This window comes from Onychomys torridus, chromosome 20 (assembly GCF_903995425.1).
Source record: "Onychomys torridus chromosome 20, mOncTor1.1, whole genome shotgun sequence".
Classification (NCBI taxonomy): Eukaryota; Metazoa; Chordata; class Mammalia; order Rodentia; family Cricetidae; genus Onychomys; species Onychomys torridus.
Window position 1 is genome coordinate 34,410,640 of NC_050462.1, and position 13,917 is coordinate 34,424,556.

General features: G+C 44.7%; 1 protein-coding gene across 2 annotated transcripts in view; it reads right to left on the reverse strand.

The window, feature by feature from the left end:
• Positions 1-7,516: 7,516 nt before the first annotated feature.
• The window catches only part of Tmem19 (transmembrane protein 19), a 42,665-nt gene continuing 36,264 nt past the window's right edge, over positions 7,517-13,917 (reverse strand). For both annotated transcript variants that reach the window (XM_036169679.1, XM_036169678.1), the window contains 3 exons: positions 13,572-13,826; positions 10,684-10,893; positions 7,517-8,534 (listed from right to left, as the gene is read on the reverse strand). In XM_036169679.1, coding sequence (XP_036025572.1) covers positions 8,371-8,534; positions 10,684-10,893; positions 13,572-13,826 — 629 coding nt within the window. In that variant the 3' untranslated portion in view covers positions 7,517-8,370. The remainder of the gene's footprint in view (positions 8,535-10,683; positions 10,894-13,571; positions 13,827-13,917) is intronic.

Consider the following 13,917-nt stretch of genomic DNA (forward strand, 5'->3'; position numbering starts at 1 on the left):
CCATTTGTTCTGTTGCTAGGCTACCTGACCATGGAATGCTCTTTACGTTCGGTTGTCATGGCACCTGACTGTGGAATGCTCTTATCTTTGGGAGCCTCTGGTTAGTAAACAGGTGTTACTGCTCTGGGGAAGGGCAGTGGGCTTATGACTTGTTCTCTGGCCTAGCTAGTACTTTTCCATGGTTCATGTTTGGTTCCTGACATCTTGGTCCTTGACAGCCCAGTCTTGCCACACACATCTCTAAGACATGTGGTAGCTGTGGTTCTCTCATTGTTCCTTAACCCTTTTTTCTGTCTCTGCATACCCAAGCTCAGGCACCTCTTGGAATATTTAGTCTAACTAGTGTTTGCTAGTACTAACCTAATCCTGCTACTCTGGTCAGTGGGCTGGAGAGCTAACTCAGAACAAGCCATCCATTAACAGTGTGCATGGGGCCATCCTGATGGCTCAGTGGCCGAGTGAGTCATTCTTGGATGAGGATATGGGCACTGATCGGATTCCCGTGTTCCAGAGCCTCATACCCATGTGCATATGGTCAGCGCTAACAGAATTTGGGGCTTATAAAACAAGAGGCTCAGTGGATAAAGGTAAGTGTGAGTAATGGCAGACAAGAGAAGACCTAGATCCTGTCTGTGTAAAATTGAACTCCCCTGATTACTCAGTCGAGGAGTAAAGGGAGCAAGGGACTTGAGTTAGGGTTTAAAAAGTGTCCTACATCAGGGCACCTGCCATCCTAGGCTAATGCCTGATCTTGCAAGGTTGAGAAGCAAACTGCATTGTCTTTGCTAGTCTCAATGTCATTGCAATGTCATTGCATTGCTCTTATTATGAAATGAGGGTCTGTCCATTTCTCTCTCTCTCTCTCTCTCTCTCTCTCTCTCTCTCACTCACACACACACACACACACACACACACACACACATACTATGCCTTTCCTCCTCTACCACCAGGAAGAAGAAGCCGACCAAAGAACAGAATGACCAGGCTATCTTCCTTTCATAGATTGACAATAATAAATATAAAAGGAACAGAAGCATCTTGCATTTCCACAGACTTAGTTGCCAGATACTACCAAAGACTAACTCACTGGCTGCTTCAACTGGAGTTGACTTTATCAACACATTTGCTCCATCAAGAGATAGGTGATAAGCCGGATGGTGGTGGCGCACGCCTGTAATCCCAGCGCTCGGGAGGCAGAGGCAGATGGATCTCTGTGAGTTCGAGGCCCAGCTCTCTGCTATCTGCGATTCCTATTTCCTGTATGAACTTTATTTCTGTTATGATTACTATTAATATAGAATCTCATGTAGCCCAGGTTGGCCTCAAACTTGCTAAGCAGCCAACAATGACTTTTAACTTGTGATTCCTTTGCCTCAATCTCCTGAGTTCTAGGGTTATAGGCTTGTATCACCATGCCTGGTTTATGGTGCTGGGATCAACTGCAGCACTTCAAACACATGGGCAAGCACTCTACCAACTGAATTACACCCCAGATCCTATTTTTTTTTTTTTTTTTTTTTGTGACAAATGAGACACAGTTTTGCTACATAGTAGCATCTGTTCCAGTTCTTGCTTTGGTTTCCCCCAGCTATGAACTGAGATTCGGAAGTGGACACTAAATAATCCTTTTCCTCCCCCATGTTGCTTTTTGGTTACAGTGTCGACATAGCAACAGAGAAGAAAACTTTCTGTTTGCAGAAGTTACCTTTTGGTTTCAGCGTTATTCAAGGAACCACAGCAGATGACTCACTGTAGGGGCTTTCCCCTGATATTTCCCATCTTGGACATTTATCACTTTGTTTGTTTTAATTAAAACTAAGAATTTAGCCGGCTGGTTGTGGCGCACGCCTTTAATCCCAGCAATTGGGAGGCAGAGGTAGGAGGATCTGTTAGTTCAAGGCCAGCCTGGTCTACAGAGTGAGTTCCAGGATAGCCAAGGCTGTTACACAGAGAAACCCTGTCTCAAAACCAAAACCAAACCAAAACAAAACCCCTAAGAATTTAAAACTAATTTCTCTTAATTTTTGTAAATTAGGTAAGCTTTGGGTTCTAATTCCATTATTTTCTAAGCTGATACATTTTCCCTAGCACCATTTATTGAAGAGACCACCTTGTGTACCGTCTGTTCTTGGCAGCCTTCTTGAGTCTTCCTGTGACCACATGTGAGAGAGTTTACTTCTGGGCTCTGTTCCTGTCCTCAGATTGACTTGTCTCCTTATGCCAGTGCAACCCTGGTTTGATTACTTAGCTTTGTAATATGTTTCAAAAAAAAAAAAAAAAAAAACATGAAGTTCTTTGAGTTTGGGCACTTAAAGAATCTAATTATTCTAGTACATAGAGGTTCCATGTAATGTTGCTCTTTTGGTAAAAACTGAAATTGATTTAAAGTTGCTGTTGTTGTTGTTGTATTTTTTCATTTTTTTGAGACAGGGTTTTTCTGTGTAGTTTTGACGCCTGTCCTAGAACTCACTCTGTAGCCCAGGCTGGCCTTGAACTCACAGAGATCCGCCCAGCTCTGTCTCCTGAGTGCTGGTATTAAAGGCATACGCCACTAACAGCCCGGGTGAAATTTTAAAGTTTTTAAATGTCACTGTTATTCTGTGTGTGTAAGATGTGTGACTGTATGTGCATCTTACCCACTGAGTCATCTTACCGACTTGGTTTGTTTTCTTTCTGATTTGTTGAGTGTCGTTTGATCAAAGTGCTAGATATCAAATGCTTTATCTGACCCAATTGAGATCATCACGTGGGCGTTTCCCCTTCATTATTAACCTGATGTGCTACACTGGCAGATTTTCATACATTAACTCAACTTTGCATTCCAAGAATAAATCCCATTTGATCGTGGTGGTGAATATGCCTCTTAATGTACTGTTGAATTTTGTTTGCTGATAGTTTTGAGAGGTTTGTTTTTTTTTTTTTTGCATCACTATTCATCAGGAATAGGGATGCATCATTTTCTTTTTTCTTTTTCTTTTTTGGCTTTTTGAGACAGGGTTTCTCAATGTAGCTTTGCGCCTTTCCTAGAATTCGCTCTATAGCCTAGGCTGGCCTCGAAACTCACAGAGATCTGCCTGGCTCTGCCTCTTAAAGTGCTGGGATTAAAGGCGTGCGCCACCACCGCCCGCCCGGCTGTTAAACTTTTCTTGAAGGAGCTGATAGAAGTCTTTTGTGAAGCCATCTGATCTTGGGCTTGGGGGAGGTGATTACTGATTCAGTCTGATTACTGAATCACTATTGACGTTCAGCTTTTCTGCTTCTTCATAATTCTATCTTGGTCTGTTGTCTGTGCCTAGGAATCTTCTGACTTTTTTGTTTCCTTTATTTGTTATAGCATTTAGAGACTTCGTTTTTAATTTGTGTGTGTTTGTGCACATAAGGGTGGTGCCCGTGGAGACCAGAGGCGTCAGATTCCCTGAAGCTGGAGTTACACGTGGTTGTGGGCCACCCAATGTGGGTGCTTGGAATTGAGCTTGGTTCTTCTGAAAAGCAGTACTCACTCTTAACCACTGAACCAACTCTCCAACCCCTTGGTCTATTTCTTTATCACTGGTCGTCACTATGCTTTTAGTTGTTCATATTTTCTCCTTTTTTTCTCTGTCTATAGGCTTTATCCTCAAAGACTAGTTCTTCTGTTGTTTCCTTCGCTTTGGGTTGGTTTATTTATTTATTTTTCCTAGTTTCTAGAAAGGTTGTTATCTTGATTTTGTATCCTCTGGTTTTAAAGTATCAATTTGATAGTCACATATTTCCTTAGTGCTACATTTGTTGCAGTTCATAAATTTTGTCACATCTTTGCATTTTCATTTGTTGGCAGTATTTCCCAATGTTTTTTTACCTCTTCACCCTATTATTTAAAAATGTGTTGCCTAATTTCTACACATTTATGTATTTCTAGGCTTGTGTTTTTGAGACAGGGTCTCACTATGTAAACCTTGCTGGCCTAGAACTCTCAAGAGACCTGAATACGATTTCCAGTGCTGGGATTGAGGATGTGGGTTACCCCATGAAACAATCCCCCAACCCCAGCTAGTTCCCCTTCTTTGTGGTTTTGCCTCTAGTTTATCCCACTGTAATTGGTAAAGATGCTTTGTACTGTTTCAACCTGGTGCACTTGTCAAGACTTGTTTGTAGCCTAAGGTGGTTCCTCACGGGGCAAACCTTCAAGTGCATTCTGCTCTTGTTGGGGCGGAGATTCAGCACATCTGTTAGGTTCTCTGTTAGGTTCCACTGGTCCATGGGTGGTACCACCTCCCTCCCTGAGCTCCCATTTCATTGAAAGTGAATGGGAGATCTACTACTGTGCTGTTGCCCGTTCCTACCTGCAGTTCTGTGGACATTTTCTTCATGTGTGTAGGAGCGCTCATGCCTACTGGATGTTCATGATGTCCTTTCTCTGGGGAGTTCACACACAGATGCACGTTTAGATTCTATTTTGTCTAGGAGTCTTTTTTCTCTTTGGTTACTATATGTATTGTCTTCCTCCATCTTTTCACTTTCAGCTCATGTGTATCCTTAGATAAATCAAGCATCTCATTGGAAAACATGATTTAGAACTTAAAAATAAAAACTATTAAGTCAACATATGTCTTTTGATTGAGTTTAATAATTTACATTTAAGGCAAGAATTGGTAGGGGAATACGCCATTTAGTTGTTTCTGTAGTCTTTTTGTTGTTTGGTTTTTCGAGACAGGGTTTCTCTGTAGCTTTGGAGGCTGTCCTGGAACTCGCTTTGTAGACCAGGCTGGCCTTGAACTCACAGAGATCCACCTGCCTCTGCCTCCCAAGTGCAGGGATTACAGGAATTCGCCACCACCGCCCAGCTGTTTCTGTAGTCTTAAAAACATTGTTTTTATATTTTGTGTGTGTGTGTGTGTGTGTGTGTGTGTGTGTGTGTGTGTATGTGCACATATGCGTGCATGCATGCGTGCGTTCGAACATGGAGGTCAGAGAACAACCTGAGGGGCTCTGTTCTCTCCTACCATGTGGTTGTTCGAGGGTACAGTCCGCCATGGTGGGAAAGGCATGGCAGTGGAGCGTGAATGAGCTAGTCTCGTTGCATCCACCTCAGGACATGGGACACAGGGAGATGGATGCCGAGTGTGTCACAGCTTCTACAGTTAAAGTACAGAATGTGTGCGACAGTAACTCTGCCTGGGAGAACCTGAGGATGCTTCTTACAGAAGTGTCCTCGAGATGATTTCTGCAAGATAATAAGAGAGGAAGAAGAGTTCCAGGCTAGTGAGCCGTGCACACAAAGGAAAAGGAACATAAAGGAACATAAACACCCAAGAAACTTCCAAGTCAAGTAACATATACTGCACACACTGTGTGCACACAACCCTGAAACAATATGACATTTTAAAAAGAATAGTTCAGGGATTCTGGGTTTTTTTTTTTGTTTTTTTGTTTGTTTGTTTGTTTTTTGAATCAGGGTCTCAGCATGCAGCTCTGGCTGTTCTGGCACTCACTATGTAGATCAGGCTAGCCTGGAACATAAGAGATCCATATACCTCTGCCTCCAGAGTGTTAAAATTAAAGGTGTGCACCACCACCCGTGCCCTTTTAGTTTGATCACCAATGTTCTAAAACCTTTCAAAGAATGCATCAGGGGGCTGAGAGACGGCTCAGGGGTTAAGAGCACTTGCTGTTGTTCTGGAGGACCCAGGTTCAGTTCCCAGCACTCACAGAGGGCATCTCATCAAGCCTGTAACTCTAGCTCCAGGGGCTCAGACACCCTCTTCTGACCTCTGCACAGGGTGCACAGAAACACACACAGATACACAGTAAAAACAAAACAAAACAAAACAAAACAAAAAAAACCAACAAATCTTTTAAAAAAGAATTGTCCACAAGGATAAAATTTTAGAGAGCAACTATGACAAATAACAGAGAATGGACATTCATGTTGGCAGGAGAGCAAGCCCAGACACCCTGCCTTGCCAGTCTGTCACTCCTACAGTAAGTTCCTGACTCATTGGTTTCACAGTCATTAATACTGTTTCACACAACTGAGAAATGCTGGAGTCATTTCAGGTCTCAGAAAGTCAAGTAGCCAAACTGGTATTTCTTACTCACCACCCCCTCTACCCCAGGACTATACTCCTGAGTCAATCAAATTAACAGGTACTTATGGAATTATTCTGTATTTTTAAAACACGCAGGGCCACGTGGAGTTAAGGCAACAGATACTCTGTAAGCAGATGAAATCACTCAGCTGCACATTGTGTTTTTGTTTCTGTGGCATGCTGTAACTCCCCTGGGATGTGGCATGCCAGGACAGTTCATTCTCGTTGTGGCTAAACCATAAGGAGGACAGACGACCGGCCCTAGGGTCGCCCTGGTTAGAAGGGTGGCTGTTCACACTGCAGGCCCACCACAAAGTTCCAGACACCCTCGTTTCCACACACTTCTCACTTCGGAGACGGAAGGTGACGGGAGTGGCGTTGTGCTGTGGAATAATCCTTCTGCACACTGTGTGGATATATGTCGATATGGGTGGTTGAATAAACAACTGGCCGGCTCAACAGGATAAAGTTAGGCGGGAGAGCCAAACTGAGAACAATGGGATGAGGAAGGGCAGAGCGAGAAGAGTCACCAGCCAGACGGAGAACAAGCCGGACACACAAAATGAGAGAGAAGTGAAAGCCACGAACTTTGGGGCAGCACATAGATTAATAGAAATGGGTTAAGTTGTTAGAGCTAGTTAGTAACAAGCCTGAGCTATTGGCTCAGTATTTATAATTAATCTTAAATCTCCATGTTGGTTATTTGGGGGACAAGAAAACTCCACCTACAGGGTTGCCATTTCTATAGCCAGTAACCTACATATAACAGAGTTCTCAAAAAAGACTCAAATGTGGAGTAGGCTTCATACAAGAACTGCACCACAGACATCAGTACTATAGCTGGAGAGTTTCTCTCTGGGTTCCACTAAGCCCCCGCAGTCCCACAGCCCACTTATAAAATAATCACTCGGACACTTATATTGCTTATAAACTGTACTGCTGTGGCAGGCTTCTTGCTATCTAGTTCTTCTATCTTAAATTAACCCATTTCTATTCATCTATACCTTGCCACATGGCTCAGGGCTCACCGGCATCTTCACATGTTGCTTGTCATGGCGGCGGCTGGCAGCGTCTCCTTTCAGCCTTCCTGTTCCCACATCTCTCTTCTCTGCTTGTCCCGCCTATACTTCCTGCCTGGCTACTGGCATTTATTTATACAGAGAGATGTCCACAGAATTTTTCTACATTTCCAGGCACTTTCAAGGCATACCCAATGTTAAAAGCCAATGCTTTCGAATGGCTGAGTTGATGATTTCGGGACTAAGGGTGTAAACAGTTTCATTTTCTTTCCAGTCCAATCAAGTTTTAAATCAATAACCTATGGCAGTAGCCACCACTAGAAATAGCAAGTGGCATTCACTCTGGTAGCAGTTTATTCTGGGGGTTCTCCCCTGATTTCATTGAGAATGGAAGTGGGAAGGGGAAGAAAGGAAAGGAAATCAGACAAGGAACATTTTAGGACATATTTAATAAAATAACCAGCTCCTTCAAAACCTCTTTTGTACAAGGTAAGACACAGTGAAGAACACAGTCACAAACAGAATCCACATAGGCTGAGGCTACAAAGAAGAGGAATGCATGACTTTGAAGGTTCCTGATGGGAAATCACAGCATTTCCAGGCACTTGCAAAATTAAGTTCAAAGTTCAAATGAAAGTAAATTTAAAAAATAACTACACCATTTTCCCAGTGACTCATTAACTATCCCACATGGCAGTGTGGCACCCAGATTCTTATGTGTATTTCAAAGACATTCGCTGGGAGAGAGGAAGAAAATGTGGAGTACCAATGCCTGCATTTTTTCACAGTTGTGACTAAACAGATAACGGGGAAAGCTCCAGTTAGTGTACTTCTTTGGGCTTCCATGTGTATGGGGTTCCGTCACTGAAGCAGGTATAACTTTGGGGCAATTGTCATAGTGGTATGTCTCTATACAAGTAGAACCCATTTTACGTTGTCAACACACTTGGTTTTTAGAAGCTGAACAGAACAACATTTTACTGAGACCATGGACACTCTCAGCTCAACATACAAGCACAGAGGAAGTAACAGCTCCATCGATCAAGAAGCTTCATGCAGCAGAAGAAAAATGTGCATAACTTTTACACACTTTCCCCTTTCACCACAAAGACGTCCGCCATGAAAGGAGCTGAAAGGGCAGGCATGGAAACCCACCACAGTGGAACACGGGAGGAGCCGGCATCCCCAAGGCTAGTGAAACTATTCACTAGGGGAAAAAAAATCTTCACGTGGCAAATTTGGCTGGACTCACCAGTGTCACCCAGTTGGGGAGGAAAGAAAGTTCACTCTCTGGGCCAAAAGCCCGAAGCGGCTGTTGGGAGCAAGAGGGCGACCAAGACTGAGGAGAAGAGGTTCACGGCGTTGTTGTCCAGGATGGGCTTCCCCGCGATGTGCTTGGTCTCCTGGGCTGGGCTGCTGACCACCAGCCCGGTGCTTTCATCCAGACCTGAGATGGAAGGAGGAGAATGATGTGGGAGAGACAAGCGACCGTTCGGAGGAGCAAACAGGCACTTTTCTCCACAGGAGACAATCTTTGCAAGAGTCTCAGTGCTTTGTACCATGATGTGGGGGATGACTGACATGGTGTCATGTTTAAAACTCCTTGATTATAAAAGACCTTCCTGCACAGGGCGACTTCACAACACCTCAGCAGTGGTCTCTCATATCTCTGGAGTTCCTTTAGAAATGGAAGGCCTGGGTTGGGGAGTTAGCTCAGTGGTAGAGCGCTCGCCTAGCAAGTGCAAGGCCCTGGGTTCGATGCTCAGCTCAAAAAAAAAAAAAAAAAAAAAAAAGGCCTGGCTTCCCAGTGGTCTGAGACAAACCTGGGGGTCTGACAGCTGGGGTCACATCTGGCCTCAGGACGGGGCATCAAGGACCAGCATGATATAGCTGCAAAGAAAGCTTCGGGGACTCATGTTTATGCTTCAGCTGTATGGGAAGACTGGATGTGACAGTATGTAGAGCTGGGGTCAGGGGAGGTGATCAAACCCAAGAGCTGTACTCTCATCAACAGGGTTGACGACCTTATAAAAAGAGGCTTCAGGGAGCCGCTGGGCCCTCTGCTCACAGGAGGACACAGCAGCAAGGCGCTAACTTGGACGCAATGAGCCGTCACTGGATCCTGCATCTACTGAGGGCTTGAGCATAGTTTCTGCCCGTAATAAACCACCTACTCCCAACATGTTCAAAAACAGCACAACGGCTGGGCAGTGGTGGCGTACGCCTTTAATCCCAGCGCTTGGGAGGCAGAGGCAGGAGGATCTCTGTGAGTTCGAGGCCAGCCTGGACTACCGAGTGAGTTCCAGGACAGGTGCAAAGCTACACAGAGAAACCCTGTCTCGAAAAAACAAAGCAAAAACAGCACAAACAGAGTAAAATACAGGCACACTAAACTTACACTTATATTTTTCCTTTCTAAGGTTGTGTGTGCTTGTGCATGGGTCTGTCTGCACAAGCACACGTGTGGGTGCATGTGGAGGCCACAAGAGGAAGTCAGGTCCCTTGGAGTTGGAGTTGGAGCTATGGACAGCTGGATGTGGGTGCTGGGATCTGGACTTTGGTCCCCGTGATTGATTGAGAAGCAAACATTCTTAAGTGCTGAGCCAACTCTCTTGTTTCCGCAGATCATGAGTAAAAACTTCACTGGTGACAGCTAAGTCCCAACTACTAGGAACGCAGAGACAGGAAGGAAGCTTTAAGTGCAGGAGTTTAAGGCCAACCTTGGCAATACAACAAGAGCTTATTTTAGAAACGAGTCAACCGAGAGACAAGAGCCTCAGGGGTGAGGACAGAATGTCATGGTGGGGATAACCACCACAGGAAAGCAGGCCACTCATGTAGCCAGACGAGTATAATTATCAAATGCACTTGGAAGGAGGGGCATTAAAATGATCTGATCTGCCTGGCAGTGGTGGTGGTGGCGGCGGCGGCGCACACACGCCTTTAATCCCAGCACTTGGGAGGCAGAACCAGGTGGATCTCTGTGAGTTCGAGGCCAGTCTGGTCTACATAGCGAGATCTAGGAAAGGCACAAAGCTACACAGAGAAACCATGTCTTGAAAAACCAAAAAAAAAAAAAAAAAAATCTGATCCTGATCCAGGGCTGGAGAGATGGCTCAGCGGTTAAATCTTTAAAAAAAAAAAAAAAATCTGATCCAAGTGTCCTGTTTTCCCAGGACTAGTTCACAGCTCAAAGTCAAAGTCTGTTTCTTGCACTACAATCACTGTTGCTTAGGATTTAGAAATCCCCTTTAGTTTAACACAAAAGAATAAAACCAAAATTACGGAGATTTCCCCTGTCACTTCTGGCATTTGGATTGGTTTCATTGGTACATTTTTTTCAAGTTTTTCAAGTGTTAAAGTTGTTCATATTTCTCCCCTACTTCTTCAAACAAAAGTTACAATAAGATGCTGCCATACGGCTGGGCGGTTGTGGCGCACGCCTTTAACCCCAGCATTCAGGAGGCAGAGGCAGGTGGATCTCTGTGAGTTCGAGGCCAGCCTGGTCTCCAGAGTGAGTTCCAGGACAGGCTCCAAAGCTACAGAGATCTGTCTTGAAAAATCAAAAGAGAGAAAAAAAAAAGATGCTTTCTTACCAGAAAACTGCATTGTTGCCCCTAAGTATGAGTCCACAATTGATCCTATTAACCCGGCCAGACCTCCAAATGCAATTATGGGCCACTGGGGAGCGGAGATGTCTAAATCATTCACAAATAGCAACTGTGTGAGGAAGTAGGCCAGGCCCACACAGGCACCACCAAGGAGACTGGAGGTGAGCCCCACCACGGTGACGCCTCCGTTGGTTCCTGAAGGAGAAACACACCAAATCATCTGGTTAGGATTCAGCAAGTGAAGGATACCAAGGAGAGCAAATCAAAACCAAACCCCACGTGGATACATGCCTAATTAAAATAAATTCAAAGAAAAGAGTGCGCTCTCTCTTAAAAAAAACAAAAAAAACAAACAAACCCACAAAAACCAAACAACTAATATACAGGGACTGGAGATGAAGCTTGTGGTAATAGAGACCTTGCCAAGCATGCATGAGATCCCAGGTTCAATCCCCAGAACCCACCTCTGCCCCTAAGAAACAAAAATCCAAATGCTCCTATGTGAAAGTTTGCACACACTTATGGGACACTGCCATTGGAATACATACATACACTGTTTAATATTTAGATCACAGGAGCCACAGCTACCTCAAATACTTGTCATTCCTTATGGTGAAAGCATTAAACACCCCGTTTTTCTAGCTTTCACAAAGGCTAACCTAGCCTAAGTTGTCTCTAGTCACCTGCTCTAGACTACACCACCAGAACCTCGCTCTTGTGTACTGAGCCCACACTGTCGATCTTTCCTCATCTCTCTCTCCTCTCTCTAGCCGCTGGCAACCCGTCTATCCTCAACTTCTGTGCACTCAACTATCTTACCAGGCTACACACAAGCGAAACCATGCTGTACTTGGGAGAAAGTCCTCTAGGCTGGGGAGGCAGCTCAGCGGGAAAAGTGGGTGCATGATGGCTAGTTTGTCAGCTTAACAAAATTTAGAGTCAGTCACCTGGGGAATGCCTCAAGGAGGGACTGTCGAGATGAGGCTGGCCTGTGGGCATGCCTGTCGGGGATTACCTTGGTTACAGTAAGTGGGGCAGGAAAACCTGCATCATGCCCTGGGCAGGGATCCTGGACTGTACAAGAGTGGACGGAGACAGCCAGCTGAACACCAAAGGCACGCATTAACGGATGGCTCTCTGTTCTGGACTGTGGCTGGGACCTGACCGCCTGCTTCAAGTTCTTTGCTGCCCTGGCTTCCCTGTAATGATGGGATGTAACCTGGAAGTGTGACCCAAATAAACCCTTTTCTCTTACGTTTCTTTAGTCAGAGTATTTTATCACAGCAACGGGAAGGGAAACCGAGACACGAACATATACAAAATTTTGATCTCTAGCACCACAGGAATAAAATCAAAAGATAATTCTATTTGCATAGAAGCTATTAACAGCCTCCTTTCCACATACTTTACTCATAATTACTATACCAGGCATAGTGGTGCACGCCTTTAATCCCAGCACTTGGGTGGCAGAGGCAGATGGATCTCTGAGTTCGAGGCCAGCTACACAGATAAAGCCTGTCCTCCCGGCTCCAAAGTTACTACTACACTGTAAATAGTTATACAACATTGTTTTATGAGTGATCATAAGGAAAAAGCACTGTAAGGGTTGCTCTTTTTAAGACTTATTTTATTTTCTGTTTATGAGTGCTTTGCCTACATGTATGTCAGCACATCATTTTGTGCTTGTTGGCTGAGGGGGGCCATCAGATCTCCTGGAACTGTAGGGGTTGTGAATCGCTATGTGGGTGCTGGGAATCAAACCTGGATCCTCCAGGAAACATTCAGTGCACTTAACTACTCAGCTATTTATCCAGCAACCCTCCATTTTATAAATTTTTGTTTTTTGCTTATGAGTGTTTTGCTTGCATGTATATCTGTGCACTGTATGTGAATGCTTGGTGCGGTGAGGTCAGAAGAGGGTCTGAGGTACCTCTGGGACTGGAGGTACAGTTGTGAGCCGCCATGATGGTGCTGGGAACTGAACAGAGTCCTCTTTAAGGACAAGCACCCTAAACTGCTGAGTTACCTCTCAAGATCCTCACCCCATCAAACTGTTTTCTTTAAATATATGTAATCCAATGTTGATTGAATCCATAGATTTGTAGGGCAAACTGTATGTTAAAAATATAATTGAGCTGGGCGGTGGTGGCGCATGCCTTTGATCCCAGTGCTTGGGAGGCAGAGGCAGACAGATCTCTGTGAGTTCAAGGCCAGCCTGGTCTACAGAGTTAGTTCTAGGACAGGCAATGCCCCACAGAGAAACGCTGTCTCAAATATATATGGTCCTCAATACTTTAGAGTTCTCTTTTTCTTCCTTTTCCATTGCTCTGTGGGGCAGTCTCTCATGTTCCTTTATTATGTATCTAAGTCTTGTTCACATTCTCTACAGATATTATCACCAATTTAACAGCCTATAGCAACTTTACAATTAAGAAGACCAAATATAAACTGTAAAAGGCTCTAAAGGAAAACATTCATTCAAAAGGTTTGGCTTTTAGTTTGTATTAAGCAAACTCAAATCAAGACTCACAGCTGGGGCTGGGGAGATGGCCCTGACAGTAAGGTGGATGGCCATATAAGCACAAGAACCTGGGTTCAGTTCCCAGAACCCAAGGAAAAAGCCGGGTGTGGTACCATGTGCTTGCAATCCCAGCACTGGTGAGGCAGGTTTGTCCCTCTGGCCTGCTGTCCTGCCAGCATAGCCTACTTGGAGAGCAGTAGACCAGTGAGAGGCTCTGTCCAAAGAACAGAGTGGATAACTTCCTAAGAAGTACACCCAAGCCTGACCTTTGGCTTCCAAATGTGTGCATATGCAACACACACACACACACACACACACACACACACACACACACACACACACACAAACTCACCAACTGGAACTTTCTCCCAGGTCGTTATCAGCCGAGGTGAGCTTTTGCTCAGAACTGGGCCAACCTCAGAAGCCCAGGTATCACCAGCAGAGCAGGCCAGTGCAGCCAAGAGAGACAAACACATCCAGGAAGCAGTGGGCTGCTTGGAAAAATCGATGGGCACTTCCCCGGGGCCATTCTCTATCATGTACAGCAGGGCCAGCTCCGTGGGCACAGCTCCATTACAGAATACCTGAACCCAGTTCCTTTGGCCTCCTAGAGACAGGTAAGCAGGTGGAGAATGGAAAGAAAGAAAGAAAAAAACACCATTCATTTGCAGAAACGTATTTTAAGTTTCAGAAAAGTA